General features: G+C 36.8%; 1 protein-coding gene across 2 annotated transcripts in view; it reads right to left on the reverse strand.

Moving 5' to 3' along the window:
- Positions 1-25,453, reverse strand: part of COG5 (component of oligomeric golgi complex 5) — a 180,859-nt gene that overhangs the window by 86,211 nt on the left and 69,195 nt on the right. For both annotated transcript variants that reach the window (XM_072032652.1, XM_072032653.1), the window contains one exon: positions 16,471-16,601. In XM_072032652.1, coding sequence (XP_071888753.1) covers positions 16,471-16,601 — 131 coding nt within the window. The remainder of the gene's footprint in view (positions 1-16,470; positions 16,602-25,453) is intronic.

Consider the following 25,453-nt stretch of genomic DNA (forward strand, 5'->3'; position numbering starts at 1 on the left):
TCCATTCCTTTCCTCCAATCTAGCAAGTTCTTCAGAGATTATTCAGACTTTTAATGGAATTACTGTGTATAAATGATATCCATTAAAAATCTTGAAATTTACATTTTAAATGTCATTGTTTCAGAGACGTTCTGTACTAACAACTTCATAGGTTCTAATGTTAATATTTAACAAATTGTTAAATATTGTTAAAAACAAAGCAAAAAAAATCTGTATTTACAGGAGAAGACAGCTTTTACAAAATTATACTACATAAATATTCCTTTATTTTTCCTGGGACCACTGCGAAACCTTTACTAGCATATGCTGCTAACCTCACTAAGTGAAAGTTCAACATTTCAGAACTAATGCTAAATCTGCAACAGCAATTTAGTCTTATTCTGCCTGCTGTTAGTGGCATTCAGAGATGCCATCTGATTTAATTACACTGCATATAAGTTTACTTTTACACCAGGTTAACTATTTAATGGCTTTTGTGTGATATTCCTGATCAGGTTAAAGGTACGTCTACATCAGTATTCTGCCTCCACTAATGGCTTCATAAATAATTAAGGAACCACTTTCAGTCAAAAGTTTTCCATCGGGACTCTTTTCTATCAAAAATACATATGCAGAAAGGTGATGCTTTTTGAAATGAGGCTTTGATTTTAAAAAATAGTCTTTTTCATGAAAGAATTAGCAAATATTCAATTTCAAAATATTAACATTCATTTTTAGTGTTGATGGAATATGAACATAGAAATTTAAAAATCAAAATCAGCATCTTATCTGAGGGAAATGTGTTTATCTTCAAATTCTTTTCCCTCTCTTAAAGTCTCATTTCAAAGGACTTCTCACTACTTAATATGATCTTGCTTTAAAATTACACGTTTCCCTGTTGTCAAGAATTTGATCAATCTATAAATCTAAAGGAGCTCTGGCCAATTTTGTAGAGAAATTCACCCCCCAAAGCACAATCTACTAAACTACAGTAAATCAAGATTATTAAAAATAATGAAATGAATTAAAGATGTATAAATGTTGGTCAGTTTCATAAAAACTGGGAAGTCTAACAGATGCCAACTTTTCTGTGTAACAGTCACTGTTTTAGATAATTACTTATATTTTATTGGTTCAACTTATCTGACTTCTAAGCCAAATAACCTCACAGTATCTTCTTGTGACAGTTGTTTTGTTTTTGTTTTTTATACCCCTAAACTTTCCTGTCCTCTTTTTGAAACACTTCTGAATGCTACTACTGAGACAGTGATTTGTCCAGTTTAGAGTATTCTGAACATAGCTGTATTCCCAATCTATATAATTACATGAATATCTTCTACATATCTTCTTTGGAAAAGCATATGTATTTTCCCCAGCATCTTCTACAGTGAGTCAAAAGGAATAAAAGAAAGCACCTTCTCAGCAACAACTCTGATGTTTTTAATTATTCTCTTGACCAGTAGGACCAGTAGTGTTTGGTTTTGTGTTAGCTTTGTGCTTAGGATAACGCTTAGGAATTTTTTGCTGCTTATTGTATCTTTAAGTAGTCACTCTTAAAATCTTTAACCTCCATTATTTCTAGCACATTACTCCCTGTTAATATATATACACTCTGCAGGGATACACACACTCCAAAAATACAAAGTTACAATTAGAAGGAAATCAGCTTTCTAAAACAGTTCAACAGAGTCATAGCTATAAGTGGAGATAAATTTGGCTATCATGTGCTCAAGAAACTGACTGTTCAGATGCAAAGATTTCAAAGTCAAAGACTCAAACTCTTCTGGAAAAAAAAGGAAACTGAAAGCCCAAAGAAAACACTACCAGTTGTCCATCCCCCTTTTTCAGGGACTGTGAGCAAAGATCCATTCACAAATGTTGACCTGTGTGATTAGTAAGAAATAAGAAAACAACAGTAAATGTGACTTGAAGAAGTCAGGACTAATAGCACCTTATAAGACAATGAGAATCATTAAACAGCAACTGCTGACCTAGTCCATCACCCAGTCTTCAAAGTGGTGACTTGCAGTAAGCAAAACCACAGAAGCTATAATGAATCATGGCTGTATCTCCACAAGATAATGCAAAACTCTTCTAGAGTTCATACACTTTCACATCCAATTTAATGATTGGTCAGAAACTGTATTTAAACTCCAAACATGTGAATTAAAAAAAAAAAAAAAAAAAAAAAGATTTGGAGCAGGTTATGTTAGCTCCATTTTAGCATCTCATTTAGCTGTCAGAGAACCAACCATAGTAGACCACAAAAATGTCTGATCTCACTTCTTAACTGGACGTGCCCAACTACGTACAAAAGTACAACAAGAATGAGTAGGATAATATGCTTAGTAAACAGTCCAGGCTTTTCATAAATGCTTTAATTTATTATAGAAGAGTTCTGCTATACATTTATCGCTGATGTGTAATACACTTTAGAAAATGTACTCCAACTTTGGCATTGTCTACAACTTATTTTCTCTTATCCATCTGATTTACAGGAGTTGTAAATACGTAAGTATTAATTCTGTTCTTAAAATAGCTGTCAGCAGCGGGGGCTGAAGAAAGAGAAGAGAGCTCACTGATTCATTGCAAAATGTAATAAGGAGTATTCTACTATTGTTCTCCATGAATGATATAGGTTGTAAATGTTTTCATTAGCCAAGCTGTAGTGCTTTAAGAACACAACTTACAGGTAATGATTGCAAGTTTATTAATTAAAGTATGCTTCACTAATTACGTCCAGAAAGTACCTTAATTGCCAATTTACCTGAGCAAATTCCCAGAAACTTGAGTTGAAATCCAAACAAGACATTAAGGAGTTTAAAGTTCTGGTATAACGAAGTCATTAGCACTAGCAGTATTCTGAAATTAGCATCTCGTACATTACATTTCTGTTCCTCAAAACTAGACCATCAAATAGCACTGTAATATTATACAGTCTTGTTGCCACAAAGTAATAACTTATTTACATTTGACTGCACAGTTAAATTACCTTTTGATATGCACAAGGAAATTTTAATATGGTGCTAAATAAAGCTGAGATGGCTTTGTCAGAACCAAATCATGCCAAACCAAAGTAATTTATTTCTGTGACAGAGTAACGTACCTTTGAATGGGAGATAGATAACACATTTTGATTTGAAGCACAGATGACACTATTTTATGTGACTTTCTCATAAGCAAACCACGAAAACATGGTATATATTGAATTGCCATAAGATGGACATAAAGAATTGGGCTACAATCATAAAGACTAGTGATAGGCACTATATTCATGTTTTAATTAAAGAGTGTTGTTGGGTCTTTTTGAAATGTGTACCCCAAAACCAGAGAGATCATATGTTGATGTGATTGGAATTTACATTCCATATGTGTCTTTGAATATAAAAACACAAAGAATTGGGTGGGATAACCCTACTGAAAGTGTTTTAAAAGGTCTCCCAATGTCTTTGGACATTGTTTTAAAAGGATTTTAAAGGGTTTCCCAATGTCTGTTCTAACTGAAGTACTATTCACCATTCCCTCTTATGGACCTAAAATCAGCAGGAGTTTATTAAAATATGCATATGACAATAAGCCATGATGATACGCAACTTCTCAAGCTGGACAAGCTTAGAATTCAAAACGCACAGACATCATAATCTGTTTTAATGAAATGTCACAGTAAGGCATATGGAATGTGAATTCCTCTCACATCAACATGAGATCTCTCTGTTTGGGGATACACATTTCAAAAAAACATGTCTTTAATTAAAGACATCAATACAGTGCCTATCACTAGTCATTATAATTATAACTTGGGGAAAACAAACAAACAAACAAACAAACAAATCTCTCAACATTACTGGCTGACTCCTACAATACATCTAGTGCTCCAATCCAAGCTTCATATGCGATGCTACTGCCTAACGGGATGCCGTGTGGACGTGACATACGTTTGATCTTGCCCAGAACGTGCAGAGCAATAGTATGAATACTACTTAGAGGCCAAGATTTTTATTGACTCATACTTCATGTAGAATTACAGTAAGAAAAAGCTCTACAAAATGGAAGGCGAATGGAAATGGAGAACCTGAACTCTAAACGGATACAGAAATTAGCTTTGCCAGCACTCCTCTGAATTCTCAGTAACAAAGTAAGGAGTTTCCTTATTTATAAAAGATTGGAAGGGATTGTTGACAAAGATTCTTGACTAAAGTGGCATTAGGAAAACTACTACAATCACAACTCTTTTCCTCATCTATTATTAAAATCCAGCTACCATCCCCCTTGTATTTCCCCTTGTTCAAAAGATACATAAACTGAATTTAAATAACATGAAATATAAATAAGGCTAAAATGTGTTATAGAAAACAAAGATGCAAACAAACACCCCTTATAGAAACTGAAGTGCATAATACTATTACACAAGAAAACATCACAGTGCTTTAGAACATTTAGTACTTATACCTGGGGCACAGAGTATTTACTAGTATTTACTACAAAGAAAAAAAGGGAATTAATAGCTTGTTCATAAAAATTATACATAGATACAATAGAAATAGTCTTTAAAGGAGTTTAGTGTGCAAGACTAATTAGAACCAGGCACAGTTATATGTCAAGATGTAGGATTAAAGTTCCCTGCCCCATATATAGAACTACCAAGGCATAATGTACGACGTACTTTGAGTGCAGGGAAAAAAAAATCAGTTGTAGACTAAAGAACTAATTTTTAGTTAAAGCAAGTAACCTAACTTTAAAATAAGTAAATAAATAAATAAAAATCTTATCATTTATTCTACATTTAGAAGAAAAAAATCTCTAAAAAGAAGTAAAACCTATGCTAAAATTTTTCTTCTCTGATGAGGAAATCCCAAAGATGTTCTATAAAATCATGAGACTTCCAAACTGAAAAGAGTTCCAGATTATGTATAGAAGTGGTTGTAAGCAAACTTGCATTTTTAAATAATATGCATTATATAGGCATTATGTATGCATCTTTCAGATGTTTACATGCTGGACCATTATTCTCATGACATACTTTATTTTACCAGCAGCTTTGGCGTGTTGAGCACCTCAGACCAAAGATGTGGTTTCTTTCTGATGTGGTTTCTTACACAAAATATTTCAAATTCAAGACTGGTCAATCTTGAAGAGTTTACTACTTATTGAACCCTTGTTTTAGAATGTAATTCACATCTTAAAATAGTTATTCTGCTTCAGCTTCTACTGAATTAAATCTATGTCCAGGACACCACAGGTCAGATTACACGAGCACGAGGCTTCTTAGCTCACCATAAAAGTCTATAAATTCATTAATTTTATGATTGCTTTATAACCTGCACTGAAGCAACATAAACTTCACATGGTGATGCTTTCCCATTGCTCAGTACAGGAAAACACAGTCAGATTGTCTCCAGGAAGAATGCTACTTGGAATTAAGAAGAAAAATATCCTTGATCATGAGGCAGGTTAAGCTTAATTCTAAGCTGTGGTGGAAGTGTTGATGCCTGGGTAAATTAAAGGGAGGGTGTTTTCCAAATGTATAGATGAATGGCCCATAGTAACCCAGCAACTGAAAAAGTCTTCAATATGTGTAAAGTTTGCTTGTACTTACTCATACAGGATTTTGTACAGCAAATTCCTAGTTAACGTTTTAAGAGGGGATAAAATAAGAGTCATGTAGAAAGGAACAGAATGGAAAAAGCCTCATGCATTAACTTCTTAGGCAGAAGAAAATTTGCACCAAAGAGTAAGTAACATTAATTTCATACTAAGCATTTCTTTTGGGCTTCTTTGGGGCAATACTCATGTGCTTCAGGAACATGATTTGCAATATGTAGTAAAAAAAAAAAAAAAAAAAAAAAAAGACTATAATAATAAATACTGACCTAGATCTGAATGCAGGAAAATCCTTCATAACAAAAAACAAGGTGACTTAGGATTTCCTCAAATAAGTCAGAGCTTACATCCCAATAATTGCAAGGATAGCAACCATAAGCAGTAAGAGCCAAATCTTTCACAATACTGATTGCTTATTGCAAGACAACTGATTTTTTTTGGACAAGAAATCAATAGGATTTCAGAACAACAGTCTCGGGGGAACAGTAAAACCTGCAGTGCAGGAGAACATATGGCACCCTCCCATCCTCCTCACTGGTAACTCCTACTCCTGCACACATTCCTCCCCATATGCATATAGATTTTAACTTTGCTCACATACAGTGCTAGAGGAGGGAGGGGGAGAGCACAGTTCATCCTCCTTTCCCCCTCCTGGAGGGAAAGAGTTACAAAAAATACCCACCCTCTGAGTTCTGGAGAGGGAAGATGTGTCAGCATCCAATAACCTTTGCTACATGTACACTTCACAAGCAAGGAGAACAGAACGAAAATATCAACATGCTGTCCATCTCGCTTGCAGCGTGGGCACACACTCCCATGCTTACATTCCTCGAGCCTAATAGAGGCAGCAGCAGTCGTGTGCACGCTTCGGCATGGTTCAGCAACCAGACTACAAGGGATATACTTTGGCACGAACTAATTTTAGCTCGATTAAAGAAAATACTATCATTGCCATCTTTGCAGCTATTTTATCTGTATTACGCTGTAGTGATGCTGCCTAAAATGTGGGTTTCTATAACGTATGCTCACATACTTACCGATTAGCACTGTGTTCCCAACAGTATTCACCAAGGAATTCATCGTTCATTGCTGGGTTATAAAGCCTTTTATTTTGGAAAGCAAGCCATATATGGGGCAAAACTCTATCTTGGAAAATGAATCCAGTGGACCTGCAAAAATCTGCACGTTTGGATCTCTGGCATGAACACTCTTCAAAAATTCCGGTGCTTTCGCTTTTTCTGCAGTTTCTGGCATGTTTACCCAGCAGGATGCTGGATCTGCCTCAGGATTTAACTTACTGTTTATTCAAGTAATTGCTCAAACAATCTTCACCTTCTTGTACATTAATAATGCCATATTTTATTAAAAAGCTCATATTTTGTAACAAAATTGATATAAAAATTCTTCAACGTCCATTTTATGAAAGCTTGAAAATTTTTTTTATATAACTGGGTGTAGTGTAGAAACATAAGCTACAAATTTAGCTTCAACAGTTTCATAAAATATTGCAAATGTATAAGCTCTTATCAACCTCAAAAAGCAAAGCAAAAATATCTCCCTTTTTGTTGTTTTTATAACATAGACCTTCCTTTTATACCATTCATTGCAGCTGTCTTTTTTTTTTTAAATCAGACTAGCAAACATAAAGCAGTACCTTGTCAGAAAAAAAAACAATAAAGGAAAAAAATGACAGCTTAGATAGTGATGGATTCTCTGGGAAAGGCATTAAAAGAGATCATGGCACAAAAATATTTGGAAAATCAGACAGTTTTCAGTTAATAAAAGCTTTTGATAAAAGCAGATTTGTAAATTACTGTAAGGACTAAACTATTCTCAGTTAAATATCTAGAGCAGACATGTTTGTAGCACAATTAACGTTTACTTCGGTTAATTCTACCTGCTCCAAAGGAATTTTAAGACAGAAATTAAAATCCCAATTAGGTATTAGAATTTCAGCCAAAAACATTACTAAACACTTGCATTACCGTACACATCACATTAATATTGCATGAATTATTGAAGACTTATTAAATATGCATGTCTCTATCCAAGCAGATTTTTCCCCAAAACCCCAGTCTCCAGCTTTCTGCTATTTTCAATATTTGCTTATTACCCTCTGCCTCATATCAACTAATTACGAATTCCTTACGCCACAATGTACTACCTGCTAGAGAGAAAAGGGAAAAAGGGAAGGTTTCTTCCTGCCTCATTTGCTATTCACAGCATCCTATTGGGGATGTCTGCTTTGCAGTTTGATGAGAACTGCTCCGTGCAACACGTGTCCAGCAAACGTACAACTAATTGCCAAGAGCACTAAGAGATGATCTACCAGAAACATCCCTCTGCTAAGCCACCCAAACCCGTAAGCCCACACCTCTCCCAGTGGGGTATAGGGGACACTAGCTGCATTGTTAGCCAAGGAGGAGGCAGTTTCTGGCTCTGCCAGGCTTGCCTGAACCCCAGGATGATCAACGGGAACATCTCAGAGAGAAATAGAGCTCTCAGGTGGTAGGTGGTGGGTGCAGCTGGGGTCTCAGTTTGGAAATCAATAGAGAAAGGTGGTTAGTGTGAGGGGACATGGCCTTGTCATCTCAATTTGAGTGCTTCTGAAGGCATTCTGAGGTCTTATAAAATAGTAGTATAATGGAAGCAGCTGAAGATGAAGACAGATGAAGATAGAGTGGTGGCATGCCCTATTCCTGAACATGTATGTGACGAGGTTCTGTGACAGAAGCTGCTGCCATTGTGATTGCCCCAGTGGAGCTAGTCAAGCAACCCAAATCTAGGAAACAATGATCGTTCCATTTCTCAGTTCTCTGGTTTAATATCATTTGAAGGAATAAAAACAATATGGGGAAGAGAAGAAGGAAAAAAAAAATCTCTAACCTGGACCTAATGAAATATGAAGTTTTTGTTGAAGCCATAACCTAAACTGTAGAACTGTAGTCCCCAATATGTTGTGACAAAGGAACTCACAAAAAAGGAAATTTGTGGTGGTTTTTTTTTTTTTTTTTTGCATCAGATATTGGTGCGAACATTTTACCAGCACTTCATAACTTCAATATCTGGTGCAAAATCATCTTTTAACCTTTTAAAAACCAAACCTGACACTGAATATTGAACAAGAAACGATATGGAGTCAATTGCAGATGAGGTTGCTGCACAGCTACATTGCTGCTTAACAGTTTGGGATCTTGGAAGGAAAGCTTGGAGCAAGAGTTACCGACTGGGAAGTAACATTGATGGAAGGTGCTTAGCTGTAGCCTCTTTACCACCCTCTCACGCCCATAAACTTTCTGCTGGACATAAATTAAAGAATTAAAATTTAGTTCCATTTTACCATGCTTATTCTACTTTCACTGCCCTAGATTTGGAAAGATGAACAATTACAGCTACAGATAGTCCTGTTACAAAACAGAGGCTTCCAGGACCTATCTAAGAACAAATAAACATTATTTTCATAGTGTGAAAAAAAAGCATTTCCCCATGAAAAAAGGCCTATTAAAAGGGGCCACTGCTGACTAATTGTTAAGGCATAGAAACTTGCTAGCACAAATACTTCGTTAAGAAGCTTCCAACTTCCTCTCAATAGAACTACTCTGCATTTGCATACCTACAGAATGAGGTTTGCTAATACCTGCTTAAGTCAAGTACTACACTTTGTGAAGAATTTTCTAACAGAGGATGCAAAATGCTAACCATCAATAAAAGCATTAATAAAATCAAATAAAAATTATTAATCAATATTCAGAAGGAAATATGTGACACAGTGTCCTTTGCACATTTGCAACAGTAAATTATATTCTAATAGCCAAATAACACTCCTATGTGAAAATCCTTGTATTTTCAAAATATTGTTATTAAACTTGCCCATATGTTCAGATAACTACAGCCCTTGTGAGTCCTTCTATTTAATGGTAGCTAAAAATAATCTTGTAATATGGATATTCGAGAAAGTTATTATTTGAACATCAGCACAATGTAGCTCCATTCGCAGACCAAAAAATGGTTGTACTGAAAAGAACTTATCCTGAGTTAACATGGTACTTATTTGTTCATACTTATTTAACTTACTTGCACTTGCTTGTTTCCTTGTTTCTTTTTTTGTTTTTTCTTTTTTTTTTTTTTTTTTGCCTTCTAGTACTATACTAATTTCTGAGTACAGAATGTTTTAAAGATCAAGAATCTGAAATGTTAAAAGAAATGAAAATAGCTCAAGTACTGAGCAGTCCTACATTATCGACGCTCCTGAGGCCTCAGGTTTCAGGCACTTAGAATCCCAGTTGTTTGTTAACAAGGCCTCCATATTTTCCCTCTACATAAACATTGGAGTCACATATCTTGGTTTCGTCCCAAACCAAGAAGTATCTTTTAAATCATCTTAATATTCTTACACTCAAAGCAGCACTTCTCTGATTTAGCAACATGACCTGTTAAGAAAGAAATGTCAAGCATCTAATAAAACAAGTACGACTACAGCTAGCATGTTTCCTTGTCTTTCTTGGCTTATCACCTCCAGTCATATTCACCTATACAACACGGTATGCATTTCACCAAGGTCTTGCTGATCTTTTCGTTCTGGCTACAGGAAGTTCTTGCTTGTGTACAAATTGTTCCGATGAGAAAACATACCTCTACAGGGAAACACGGTGAGATGAAGCAACGGCTGAAGATTAAATTAGAGATGACCTACTAGGCACATTTTTTTTGGTTGGGAAATATTTGAAGAGGTATTAACAAACAAGAATAATACGCAGTTTCTATTTTCCTATGGATTTTGAAACACTTTTTCTACCTGTATAGTAAAACAACACCTGAGTAATTATGCACAGAAATGACTTAAAATAATATTTTTATTATTATTATTGCTACTATTACTAAAACACATTTTAATATGAGTTTTGGGAATATTCCACTTTTCTTTTTTATGCACGTTTTTAGCCCTCACATGCAGAGGTTGCAAGCTGCAAAATAAAAGTGAACTATATTGAAGCCAGACATTCATTTTAGCTATTCCAAAATTCAAAACATTCTATCATCTGTTCCTATGGAAACTGAAAGGATATTCTAGGTTATATCGGTATCAGCCGATTATGTTGCAGAGAAATCTGTGGTTTATTTTAATCCATAGTTCAGAAACATAAATTCATACTTAGTGTTTAGCTTGGTGATTTTGACTTACTGAAACATGGTTAACACTTCAGTTCCATTAGATCATACTTTAAGATAAAATGAACTCTTTTTAGTCCAAAATAGTAAATGGAAAATTTTCATAAGGTTTGGTTAATCCCCATGAAGTCTACCATTTGCAAGTAGTATATAACTAACACACACTTTGAAGATATTTTTTGGTTGTTAGATGAGCCATACGTTGCTATATCACATTTTAACAGAATAGTTTAAGGAAGAACTAATTTAGATTTATTGAAAACTCCTTCAGTAGTGCCATGCACCAGATGGCCAGATGAAGGAATTTGATTTAGCAAGTTAACAAGATCATGAAAACCATAACCATAATATTGAAGACGAAAAATAAAATTGAATAATGCAACATGACTACTCTGTGACAAAGTAGCTTAAAGGTTAGAATAAAGTAAAGATACATAAAGTGAAAATCCCCTATATGCATACAGAACTATTGCAAAAGAAAAAATATATGACATGTTGAAGTAAGTCTTCTCTGTCTATATTAGAATTACATAAAGTAACTAAAATGGGTGGCTAGCGTGAATTAAAAATATATATATAAAAAAAAGCTGTGGATCTCATCCTCTGTCTTCACTAAGCACAACTTGATGATTTAAAGTTAACGTTAAGTATAGCTACCACCCTCACCCTATGCCAAAAGTAGCACACAGGTCCAAAATTTCCTTTTTACAGGTAATACTTAATCTTCTTACTCTAGATTCAAGTAATTGACTTCAAAATGAATAACCAAAAATGCTTTCCATTTCTATATCGTATTGTAGTCAATCACTTTATTATGGAAACTAGACTGAGACAGCTTTTTCATCAGGATCTCCTCCAGGGAATCAAGACTGCGGAATAATAAGGAAGCATAACAGCTACTGCCTGAAGTGTACTATACTGGTTACATTTTTGACAGTGACAAGGTTAAATTCCAACTTCAAGCTTTCAAAGTAGAAATAAATGTCAGAACAACAGCAACAAGAAAGCAATGACTGCTCTTCAACTTTAAAAAAAATGCATACCCTGTGTAGCATTTCAACTCCTGTTTCCCCAGATTTTAATGAGGATAACCTACAGAATATGGATACAAAGAAGACCAGTTGTGTGCCAAATTGGAGTTTTCTCATATTTTTCTACTTTATTTACTATTATATTGATCATTTGGCACTTATGCATACAATTAAATCCTAATTTAAATCAATTTCCATTTGCCTTCTGAAGAATATGAGGGCTTATATTTTTTAGAAGGTATGACACAATGTGGTAGCTAATACGAAAACCACAGCAAAGAACAGACCGAAACATCTGGAAGTCCAGCTTTTTCTTTCAACTAGTGCAGTAGATCAGTGTGGGCAATACAATACATCCCAAGCTAAATGAACTGAAGCTAAAAATGAAGAAGCCCAGTACACAACTGTGGGGCAGCCTAAGTGCCATTCTGCTATGACATTACACTTTGTTTTATGGTTAAGCAGTTCTCCACAGAGCTGACAACTATAGACAGCACATTCATATATTTGCACAGACCATTTCATTATACAGCATTCAAATCTGAAGATGACACTAAACTAGCAAAAATTAGCAAGCCTACTTACATCAAAGGGAAATGTTAAAATATAAGCTAATGAAAAAAGAAGATGTTTCAATAAAACATGCACTCTTATTAAAGTATGCAAGATTCATAATTAGAAATTCAAGATCACAGGACCTTACCCAGAAAGTAGCGCTACAAAAGCTATGTCTTTGGCAGTAATAATTAGAAATAACTCAAGAATGCAACATTATCACCTTTTTTGCAGGTTTCACCAGAAAAAAAAAACATGAAAAACTGAATCCAGTGTCAGCCATTCTTAATATCCCAACATCTTGAGCGCCTCCGAGTGCTCAAGACATACATTTGTATGTCTGGAACATGCTGCCACAGGACATGCCGTGTATTGTTTAAGGTCCTTGGCACTAGATTAAATGCTGGTCTATGAAGGATTTAAAATTAATTTCACCAATCTTGCTGTAACATAGCAAATTGTACAACATAAGCACTCAGCTCAGAGGACCCTGAAATGAAATAAATTGTGCAACTTCTTGATGATAACTTGCAGAAAAATGGTCAATTATGCACATACTTTTCCCTCCAATCCCTTGAGGATAATAAAGAACACCTATTGTTAGAGATCCTTGACATAAGATTAACTGCTGGTCCGCAGAGGATATCAGATTAATGTCACCAATCTTGCTGTTAAACTGCAAGATGTACTACAGAAGCACCTATCTTAGAGGACCCTGATCCAAGATAAATTGAGCAACTTCTTCTAGATCATCACCTCCAGAAAAATGGTTAATTATGCAAATACTTCATCCTCCAATCGCTTGTTCTCAGGCACTGAATAACATTAGTCAAGAACAGTTATAAATATGCATCTAATTAATAATTTTTTAATGTGGAAAAAAAAAATACTGTAGTTGTCCCAGAGACAATGTATCTTAGAGGAGAGGATTTCTTAATGAAAAAGAAGGCAAAACAGAACAAATCACAACCCAATGAGTTAAAATATGAAAATTCAAAATGCCCCCAAATCTGCTCAGTGTAACATTTTAAAGATGGAAAATAATTGTGTCCACACTGTGTTGTTTACATGTTTATTGTGTGCATACAAATCCAGCATTTGAGTATCTTGCAGAAGTAAACTTTGGGATTTTTTTGTTTGTTTGTTTTGTTTTCTTCCCTCTTTGTTCTGTGAGATTATAATTAGTAAAGTTCTTTGTTTGGAAAAAAATAAAAAATAAATCTATGTATTAAAGAATACTGCAGACAAGTTAACATTCTTTTGGACAATGAACAGTTATTAAGCTTTAACTTCTTTTTTGCTTTCTCTAACATGATCAGGAAACTTTACTACAAGACCACCAGAAAACTTCATTATCTTTATAATGAGGTAGTGACTTTATAGTGACTTTAACTCTCTCCAGATCCATGCTAAGTAGGAAAATAAATCTGCCCACACCTTAATGGGAACTGGTCAACAAATATCACATAATTTATCCAAAAGTTTCCTTACGAAAGACAGTCAGTCATCCATTATCAATCCAGGAAACAAAGAAGGAAATTTTTTAGTATCTGTGGCCAAAGATACAGAAGCTGTCAGTACCACACAGAGGGACAAATTGTGTTTAAGGTCAATAATCAAGGAATTACAAGTTCTACTCTCATTTCCATATTGTGTCTTGTTTGACCTAAATAAATATTTTATATTTTATTCAAACTTCAGTGATACCGTAGTCCTCACCATCCATATCCTAACAAATTAAAAAAGTTTATATTGGTAAAGTCAAAAGGAAGCATATATTTTTCTAACTCATTTCACATGTACCAGTACATACATGCAAAAATCCATCTTTCTTCCTCAGAGGAGACCCATAACTGTGGTTAAAGCAGTGAGCCTAGCTCAGAACTAGTGCTACACCTTGACAGGAGTACAGATTGTGAGATAGAAATGCACCTCTTTTCTGCACACACATGACCGGGCTCCTAATGGCTCCAACACCATCATCACCTGATGGAACTAAGTTTGGGCACCCCTGGCTGGAAGATGAAAAGTCTCACACTAAGCATGAAAATACAGCAGAAAGGGTTTGAAGTGTGAGCTAACCTGCAAAGAAAACTTTCTTGGTAAGATAACATAACATAGGCACTAATCTCGTGTACTATTTACACAGAAGATTTGCACAAGAGAAAATTAAAACTGCAATTGCAAATACAGGTATCAAATAACTGAGGAACCATTTGGACAAAACACAGGTGCACTACTCTCAATTGTACAGACTTGGCTTTCACAACAGAAATTAGCAGGAAGGCTGCTTATCTAAGGGATTCTGTGCTGCAAAACACAGAAGAAAAGATGAAGATCCTATGCCCTCTTATGGGAAACCTCAGGGCTTGGAAGGTATAAACATAAATCAACTTGCCAATAATATCAACAGCTACAATAATAAGAATCAAAGGTAAATAATAAGAATCAAAGACACATTATCTGCTAGCCCTATTTCAAATTCTAGATTTCTTGGGCAATGTCTAAATGCATGCTTTATAAAGCACATTATGTTTGCAACATTTGATCTGCTCATCATATCCAACAACAAATCCGTGAAGCATACCCCAACATCATTTCATGAAAATATCCACTCCTGATATGACTAAGCACTAATAATGTTCTTCCAAACAATCTTTCAAACAATCTTTCATGCTGGAAACAGGCCCCTGGCTAAAGCACAACAGGCATATACTTTAATAACCTCTTGATTACCGGGATACAGCCTGGAACACCTAATAAATCTGTCAATTTTTCAAGTGGAGTGGGATTGATTTCCCCAGGGTTTCTTTGTCAGTTCCGCTTTAGTACTTAATATGAAGAGAAAATTATCAGAGAAGGTCAAATCTGACATGAAAAACTAGAAGATGTAGACACTGATGAAGACTTTTGCTACATCTGAAATAAATGTCTACTTGCTTTTTCTCAGGCCCTATCTTCATTCAGTCTTTATTTAACATAGCATATGCTTCATGGTTTGTAACAAGCCCAATCACAGCTCAGCAACATGCTCAAATAGCCAGGAGTTTCAACATTTGGATAGCAATTAAATAAAAAAGATTGTTTTTTTTTCTTGTCATTTTGCTATCAAAATTAGTCAATGGTGTTTACCGCAATCATTAATTCTTACCGCAGAAAATTACTTAAAATGAGAGATCTAAGTAGACATTTGAGACATACCAATCTTTTTAATCCTCAATTATCTAATGAAGCCAAATTAATTAAGAGATCTTCCATTCTGTGTATATTCCATTTTCATGTCACCCTTCAATACCATAAACATATGCTATACTGTCTTACAACGAAGTTTAGCCGTCGGTTACAAACAGCATACAAATGTCTTGCTCTAATCCTCTTTGTTCTCTCATTAAAAACCAAATTTGATAGGAACTTGTGCTAGATTTCTTCTCTTACTGTAGAAATGGAGATTTAAAGTATGCTTTTTTTAAAGAGTACTAACAAAAATATAGACAAAAGAACATAGATTTTAAAAAGGCAAGAGAACAGCACAAATGATACTACAAACAGTTAAATAATATATTTGGCCAGGCTATTAAAAATGTAGGTAATTACATTTAGTATGGATGAAAGTAATTATGCATATTCATTTTGATATTCCCTATAGTGAGCATCTACCTCGAAGTTTAGAATGTTCTTTAAAGTTTTAATGGTTAATCCTTTAAATCATTTCATTATATAACTGCACAGATAAAAAGTAGAAATCTTTTTACAGTTTAAAGAAACTACATTTTTCAGATTTATCTATAAAGACTGGCAATATTATCAATGTAGTATAGTGTGCTTAATGCAAAATCCTATCAATTACCAGGCTTTTATCACATTGTTTAGAATTAAACACTTCACATCTGCACACAAATTTTCAGGGTTAGATCCTGAGATCCTGTAAAATTTTTATTCTTGTAAATAATGTATTGCACAAAGCTATTTCTGTTGATTTCTTTGTATGTTGATAGATGTGTAAGACTTTATCTTGGAAGTAAGTTTTTTTTAATGTTTTATCCCCATTAGACAATGATACACCAAAGGAAATCAGTCTCAGAGCACTTTTTAAAATTCACTTTTGAAAGGAAGTAAACAAGAACATGTATTTTACCTGAGTCTCCACACCTTGCTCAAGCAACCGTTTAGCCTGGCTTTCCACCTCAAGCCGAGCTCTTCCAATAAAAAGCAGGTCATTTTCAATTACTTCTATTCCAGAGAGATCTATCCCTTGAGAAAGGTAATCTATAAAAGCAACAAAATATTGATAAGCATGACCTATGGTAATGGAACATTTTAAACAAACATTTAGAAGTTACAGTTGGCTCCAAGGAACATTTTGACAACAGAGTATGCCAAAGCAATGAATTATTCAAAAAGCCTGAAAATCAAAAGACTAACTACAATCAAAAGACTAAAAGACTCCAGAAAACATGGATATTACATACATTAAATTTACCTCTCTACATACATTAAATTTACCTCTCTAGACCTAGACACTTCAAAAGAGGTGTAAATTCACGGAATTCCATAATCTCAGTGTGCAAAGGGGCAAGAAGTCACAGCCTCATCCCAGAGGATTAACTCTGTAAATGAACTTCTCTAACCAGGTTTGCTCCAAGATCTGAAATCCTCTATGTATTATAAGCTTATATATTTAAATTATACTCCATGTATATAAATTACAATTACAAACATTAGGGATCAAATACAGAAAGAAGAAAAGAAGAAAGAGAAGAAGACATTTTCAGTAGCAGAACCATATTTGTTTTCATAATAGAAACCACCCCACCATCAATGTGACATCTGCAGAGTAGTAGGCAGGACTGGTGACTGCAGCTGGAAAATCTATTCAAACCTGACCTCTCTCACTAGCTACGAAGATGTGGCCAAATTGCTTAATCTTTGATGAATAGTCCCACTGTAATTAGAGCACTTCAGCAAGTTGAAAACCCCACTCTTCATCTCTTTATCTCAGGAGCTTTGAACCTGCAACAATCTTTCAGATGCACTTTCTTTTAAAGACAATGACACTCTAATCTCTGCTCTTTGGACTATTTACACTTTTCACATGGGGAAATTTTAGATACGAAACACAGTCCAGGAAGTAAAAAACAATTTTTCAGACTCCTCGAGACACCTGACCTCTATGCTAAGTAGTTCCCTGCTGCTGGCTCTCTGCCTGGTCTTGCACTCCTGACCTAACTAGTGACCACCTCTGAAAGAAGGGCCGGAGGATGTCTCTTCCCAGACATCTTTGGCTTGTTTGTGGTGCTCTCTTGCGATGCAAGAACTGTCTATTCAGCCTCCTTCAGGCTAGAAGGGTCTTCAGTGTACCAAAGGAACCTTCAAAGTTAGACAATTATGCTTTTTTTTTTTGCTTTTTTTTTTTTTAATCCTTCTAGATCTAAATCACTCCAATTCCCTGTGTCAGGATTGCTTAGGCCTTGACACTGCTGCTTATCTGCAAGACAATGCAGAACTGCTCGCATTTACACAATTATCAGCATTTTGCACAATCAAGCATGGGTTCCACTCCTTCTTTTGAAAGATTCAATAAAATTAATTAAATCATCATAGAATGGCTTAGGTTGGAAGAGGCCTTAAAGCCCACCCAGTTCCACCCCCCTGCCATGGGCAGGGACACCTCCCACCAGCCCAGGTTGCCCAAAGCCCCATCCAGCCTGGCCTTGGACACCTCCAGGGATGGGGCAGCCACAGCTTCTCTGGGCAGCCTGTGCCAGGGCCTCGCCACCCTCTGAGTGAAGAATTTCTTCCTTGTATCTAATCTAAATCTCCCCTCTTTTAGTTTAAAACCATTCAACCATGTCTTATCATTATCCACCTGAGTAAAGTGTCCTTCTCCATCCTTTTTGTAAGACCCCTTTAAGTATTGAAAGACCGCAATGAGGTCAATCCAGAGCCTTCTCTTCTCCAGGCTGAACAGCCCCAGTTCTCTCAGCCTTGCTTCACAGGAGAGGTGCTCCAGCCCTTTGATCATCTTCGTGTCCCTCCTCTGGGCCTGCTATACTTCCTTCATAAGACAATGTTGCACTATTTCCATTAATAACCGGCCCATTATGAATTCCTAATAAAGTTATCTTCCTTTAATGTCCTCCCAGTAAGTTTATTAAGGCACAGACTTAAATTCCCACTAAGCCAGCTGAACTTTTAAATCTTTGACAAATAACCTTTCACTTTAGTAGCCAATTCTTTTTGTTTATTCACAATAAACTCATCTAAGCATCAGGTTAATTTTAGCAACCACATGTTCTTAACTGAACACAAAACTCCAAGTGAGTGACTTCACAGCTACACAGAGAAGAAAATCTCTGTACCTGTATATGAAAAACTGCATAAGAAATTGAAATTAAAAAAAAAAAAAATCCAGAACTGCTGCATAAAGCTGAGTTAGGAATCAAGGAAATCAACCTGCTTAACAGTACCGCCTGTTAAATAGGCTTCAGCCTACTAAGAATAGGCCTGCAAATGGTTTTGTCTGTATGCATTTGTTTAAAAATTGATCAGGGAAGTCAAAGGACAGCTGAGCAGCAGGAAAGAACATTTCATGCTGCACAGGCTATTACTGAAGCCCTATACAAATGCATGTTTACAAAGCTGCTTTTGCTGGGGGCCATGGCAGTCCCTCACACCCAGGCATGAGTAACTTACTCAGCTGACAGTGACTTTTTGCTGTGACTGTGCTGCGTGTATAGAGGTGCTCCTATTAAAACTAAAACTAAGCTTCCACTGCCTTTGATTAGTAACTTCAGCCAAAAAGTATCTTGAGCGTGAACACCGGTTTCCTGACCCCTTCCCTCAGCTGACACATTAAAAATTAAAAATAAATTTTTTTAAAAAAAGGTGCAAAGACTAAGGACTAAGTCTACTGCAACCATAAACCTTGAAGTAGTTTCTTGGCAACATAGCATAAAAAATATCTTCAAAGAGTTACCTAATCCAAAAAAAAAAAAATGCTGTGGAGTTCACTTATGTGATAAAATCATATTCTACAACCCCAGGCTGTTAAAATAAAATTAAAACACGGTTCCGATCTCCTAAATATCTGTGAAAAATAAATAAAGAAGAGACTGTTTCTCCCTTCCGTATTTTATCTCAAAACCTAAATTAGGCCATTTCAGGCGCTAAAAATCTAATCAGTGTGATGCTTCCATGGGAGGCACAGCGAGCCCATGCCGCTTTGGCTTCTCCAGATACTCCATCTGCGCCTCAGACTGGCAGCCACCTCCTGCTTATCTGCCAAAATCTGCAGGTTCATTTCAGATTTCCTGCAATCCTTACAAAATGCCTTGGGACAATGTATTTCAGTAGGACTTCAAAACGGAGAGCCTTTCTGAGGGTTCAGCAGCTAGACAGCCTACCCTGGCTGCTGCGAGTTACCGCCCTAACCCGTGGGGAAGCCCTAGCAATCCTATTGTACCGCTTTCAAAAGAAAAGCAGCTTTCGTGAGGACAGTAAGTCTACAGTAAGAACATCTGCAAACGCTTTCCTGCCATTCCTATATAATAGCAGAAGCTTCGACGCCAGCAGGACACCTTTGGATACTTTTTCTTGTCTAAGCAGACAGCATAATATCAGAAATATATATATATATATATATATATATATATTATTTATTTTTTTTCTTTGCTCCTGCATTGCCACCAGTAAAGCTGTCACGGCTGACCGTGCAGGTGAAGTGCAGCAGAGGCAGCTGGCACAAGCACAGCCAGATCGTAGCCAGACCCTTGGTGCATTTAGGATCCAGTTTAGTTGCCTTATTGCAGAGGAACCTGCACATTTTGAAGTGCAGGCTGTAGTTAATAAAGAAAACACGTCACGTGAACTACAACAAAGATACTAGCAGTTGTTAATCCAGGGACTAGAGAAGGCAGAATTTTGCTCCAGGCATTTGTGCAGCACCATCACCCTGCTCCTTGCTGTGTACAGCCTACGGTCACGACCAAAGAAATATGGGTGAAATGGGCTGTAAGGTATTTGTGTCTATTTACAGAGAATGAAGCAGCTGCAAAGGCTTCCACATATTCATCTTCCAGGTATTGCAGGCTCTGCAGACCAGGGCCCAGGTTAAAATTTGTCAGCTTTCCTCTATAAAGTCAAACGAATCAATCACTCTTAGACTGGGTCCCCATCACTCCAACAGGGGCAGCAGGATTTCCACACTCCTGCCCTTCACCCTAAAGCTCCCAAGTAAAACTAATCCTACATTAACCATTACAGATTTATTGAGTACAGTATTTATAACGAAATAAGGGAACGCTTGTGCTTAAAATGAATCAGGACCTAAATATATTGTCAGAGCACACGCCAAGGCTGGATGCCATGCACTGTCCTCACACCAGCATGAAAGCAGCACGCTGCACCAGCCACTTCTAAGCCAAGGAGCACAGGAGGAAATCAGACGTGCTGAAGCCATTCCTCCACCTCTGCTAACTCTAGCTCTTTACACGGGTGCACAAAAATAAAGGCAAATCCTTAACTCTCCCATAGGGTGCTGGTAGTGCTTCCCCTCTGACCATCACACCTTATTAAGCTTGGAAAGCACAGCTGGAAATGACTTTTTAGGGACTTAAAATACAGACTGCCTGCTGAATCCTCTTCTTGAACAAAAGTATTATATGTCAAAGCAAAATACACTGAGCCCCAGGAATAAGTGACATTTATAATCTACCTCAGCCTGAGAAAGGGTTCGAATTTTATACTTAAAGAAAAAAGGATTTTTGGCATTATGCTTCCAAATTTTCTCCATTTACTAAATCTGAACAGTTTTTCCTAATCTACCGGCTTAGATGTTGCTTAATGTCATGGTTTTCAGACCACCGTTTCCCAGATAGTTATGTAAGAGGAGTTCAACAGACAGAGGTAAATCTGATATGCACAGTACTTGAGGCAGAAAAACAAGACCGAGCAAAGCAGCTAGTTTTTCTTAATCTGAATCAACAACTTAGAAACTTTCTCCAAGACAATTTCCTTTTTTTGACCTCAGTATTCAAATGTTTGAAAAACAGGGTAATTATGAAGCTAGCATCGCTATGAGCTCCACAGAAAGTGCATCATGCTCTCTATTTAAGCTGAGCTGATTTTGAGCTTTTCCTGGAAACTAGAGATCAACACAAAGTCTGCTGAAGACAATCAGGTGCATTAACAAAAGGAAACCAGGACAGCCAGCAATAAACCACTGTGATTAAACCACGGCACTCAAGAGGCTGTGTGAGCCAAAAGAGAAAGCCTTCCGTGCCTTGAGAAATGGTGTCAGTGACACTAATCACAAAGAGCAAAGTTGCAGCACACTTCTAGAAGCAAATTAGGAGAGCTGAAGTGGTTCCCTAGGAGCAAGCACCAGCAAAGCACTTGATGCACAAGTAGCAAGAGTCCAGTGACCAATTAAGAGGGTTTTTTTTCATGGGATATGGGGAGTAATTAAAGGAAATTAAGGAAATTCTAAGTGATTTTTGTTTGCCTGCTTGAGGAACTTTTTGGGATTGTTTCTTTTTGCATGGGTCATTTGTTCTACCTTGCTTCTTCAGACCTAGCTGCAGAAAATGTTGGTGACTTCTGTACACTAAGGCTGTTCCTTTTCCCTACTGAAGAAAAATTATGATTTTAGAAGAACCTGCTGATTCAAAATCCAAAAAGTCAACATGTCCGAATGATCCCCAAACGTTCTGCTGAGATTTGAGTATGCACAAGTTGAGAGGCTACCAAAACATGATTTATTAAAAAACAGTGCAGCAGACTGCTACAGGGCAAACATTGCACCTATACTGAAAATTTCGCAAGAGAGAACATAAAGTTCAAAACAAACTGGCTGAAACTGTCCCTTACAAATCACATACTAGAAACAAAGAATGTCAAGATGGGGTACAACTGCAATATCAGTATTACCTTAAGCTGATCAAAGTGCAGGCTGCCGTGACATGAATGCTCTCACATTTCCACCTCCATGCCTCTCACTTGCTCCCCTGCCCTTTCCTTCCACCCCAGCCTGCAAGTTTTAGCATTCATGGGAGTTCTTGCTGCTAAGTTTCCATCCAAAGGCACTCTCTCTTATCCGATGCATGACACAGGCACTCAAAAAACACTGCTGGTATATGGGAGAGGGTAGGAACCCACAGACGGGCTACAGCCCTTGGTGGAAGCTCAGATATAAACTGGTAGATGTTTATGAAGCTGAATCTAAATCAATGTTTGCAATATGTATTTACATTACACAGAATAAGGAGGGAATGGACGGATACTGTAAAAAGCAAACAAAATCCTTTCTGCAAGGGTGAAATGTTCAGCAATAACCAACAATTTCATTTTTGAAGGGGGTTATTAAGCATTCAGCCATTGGTCCTACAGCAGTGCCTAGATACTAGCACAACACAAAATGAGAAGACCGATTTGTTAGAGCTGCTGATGACCAGTTTGATTTTCTTTTCGTCTGCTTCTAACATACCTCGAAGTAATTTACTAATTCAAATGGGCCACAAATCTAATCCATGGTCCTCACAGAAATTTTGGTTACAGCTCTAGCTTCTGAAAAGGAAGGATGATGTCCTGTTTGCCCCTGTATCTGAACCCACAACCGGGAAGCTGCTGGGCCTGAATAGGTTCATTTATTTGTTTCTAACAATGCAGGTAATATAAAACTGAAAACAGTCCTACAACCAAGCCTGATACCTCGGCAGAAACCCAAGGCTCACCCTTTAGTAAAAGTAACCTAACATTTTGTATTCCATCTTTATTCTCTAAGTAGAATGGGTGAATAAACTAACATAATGAACAACATAAACCAACATAAAGAACAGCCTGCTCCCTGGAGGCACGTAAATTTTCCATGCAATTGATACCCAGAGCAGGTGGGGAATGGCAAGAGAAGGCACATTTGTAGGTCTTCAAAAATGGAAAGTGGTGCCTCAGAGAAGAACCTCCTCCATGATCTGTTTTATTCATTTTATTCTCCACATAGGCTGGAGTGGTTGCCCCACACCCTGCACTAGGCTCCTAAGCACTGGCTGAAGCAAAGCAAATATTAAGCCTTTAAATCAAGTGAAAAGAATTCCTCTAAACCTACTGTGAAATAATATCTTACAGCCATTTTACATAGCACAAGCTTTTCAGAAAAATGTTTGTTCCTATAAAACTGCATAAATCATGGTGCTCTGTGAAGTGTTCAAGACAACAATGTCAGTGTTTATGCTGTACCATAGAAAATACACCATGTATTTTAGATACATTGTATGAACTGATTAAATGACTAATTTTAAATCTTAAAAGATTAATTTTGAAAGTTTTATGGAGAAACTATGAATTCATTACTGGAGAGGAAGAAAATTCTATCTTACAACAGTGCCAGCTACTCAAACAGTTCCTCCTGTCTTTCCTTCCTTTTCCTACAGGACAATATTCCTGCAAACGTCTCCTTGCCTCAGTGAAACAGTGAAGAATAAAATATCTGTCACTAAAACGCCATTAAGTTCCTATGAAAACTGATCTTTATTTAACCAAATTTTACCATCTTAAAAATTAACTACTTGTATGCATAATACATAAGGTTTAGCATTTCAGCTGTTTGAGCTACATCAAGGGAGGCAAAACTGTCCTGCTGGAGCCAGAAACTGAATCGAGTTAGTGGCACTGAATTCCTGTTTGCTTTCCCAGACAGCATGTTAACACGTTCATGCTAAGTCCAGAAAAGGAAATAAAATAGTAGACAACCACGTACAGTTTCTCACAGGTGTCCTTAGGGAGAGGAGACATGAAAAACAAAACCAGAGCAGATCTATTCCTCAGCTCTTCTTATCAAGCACATGCCAGGAATGTTTGAGCTTTAAAGAAATCAGGTCACTGGTACCAAACCCAAACTGGTGAGAATGATTCAAAGAGAGAAAAACCTGAATCACTCATTTAAACACAGGCAATCTACCTTGTACTGTAAAAAAAAACAGGACGTAATCTACATTGTGTTGATTTGGAGTTCAACTCTCTAAAACTACTGATCACCTAAATATAAAAGAATTTAACTTCCTCTAGCATGTTAAAACAAAGTGAAAATTTGCAGGTGTACAGGAGGTTGGAGGAAGAAGAAATTGGCTGTCACTCTGCAGTTGGGTTTCCGTTTTCTCTGAATGATTGTTGCTGATTTTTAAAGAACGTACTTTCTGTTAAAACATTTATTAGTCCTTTAATTATCACCTGTGACCAGTTCTACCTACAGAGGAAATTTGCTTTTTCTCTCCAGCCTGCATGCATAGAAATGAAGAAACACAGAAGTTGCTAACAGGACTGGAGGAGTAGCGAGGAAGCCTGACTATCCATTTTTAACATTATATTAAAGCTGCATTTAAATTGTCTTGATGGAAGAGTTAATTTCTACTCTCTGGGCTGGAAATCAGACGTCAGGCAAGATCTGGAATTGATGGAAATGAGTTTGATATCTATTTTTATCATCATCACTGACTTAACAATGAGCACCATATTTTGGAGACATCCCTGTGAAAATGCCATGATTCAGAAAATAGCTTAACACACCAAGACAAACATTACTTAGGTCTAATCACAAGTTATACTGCGCTACTCCCACATCCACTTAGGCCTAAAGCGAGATTTCTTGAACTCCTTTAAGGTTCCCCCAGCACTAGATCCTCCCCCTTTTTTTCCCCGTGCTGTATTCAGGCTGACAACCTTACTGAACCTCTGCTTTCTTTTATTTTGCCCAAGTCCTTCTGATACTGTTTAACAGCATCGTTAATAACCTGGGTGATGGGACAAAATTAACCTGCAGTAAGTTAAACCAGAGTGAGTCCAACAGGGAACCAGCAACACAGCCAGGGGGCTGAAGCACGTTGGTATGAGAGAACTGTTGTTAACCTGGGAAAGAGATCGTTAAGAAGAGATCATTAAGATGAGATGTAACTGCTGTCCTTTGCTGCCTAGCAGGTTTTTGGGAGAAGGCAGAGGCAGACGTCTTCCAGAGGTGTACGCAGACAGGTCAAGAGGCAACAGACACAAGCTACACCAAAGGAAATTCTGATGAGATATTTGGGGAGAAGCCTGCATTTGTGGTGCTGTACACCTTACCCACCAAGGAC

The sequence above is a fragment of the Anas platyrhynchos genome, chromosome 1 (assembly GCF_047663525.1).
Source record: "Anas platyrhynchos isolate ZD024472 breed Pekin duck chromosome 1, IASCAAS_PekinDuck_T2T, whole genome shotgun sequence".
NCBI classification, from domain to species: Eukaryota; Metazoa; Chordata; class Aves; order Anseriformes; family Anatidae; genus Anas; species Anas platyrhynchos.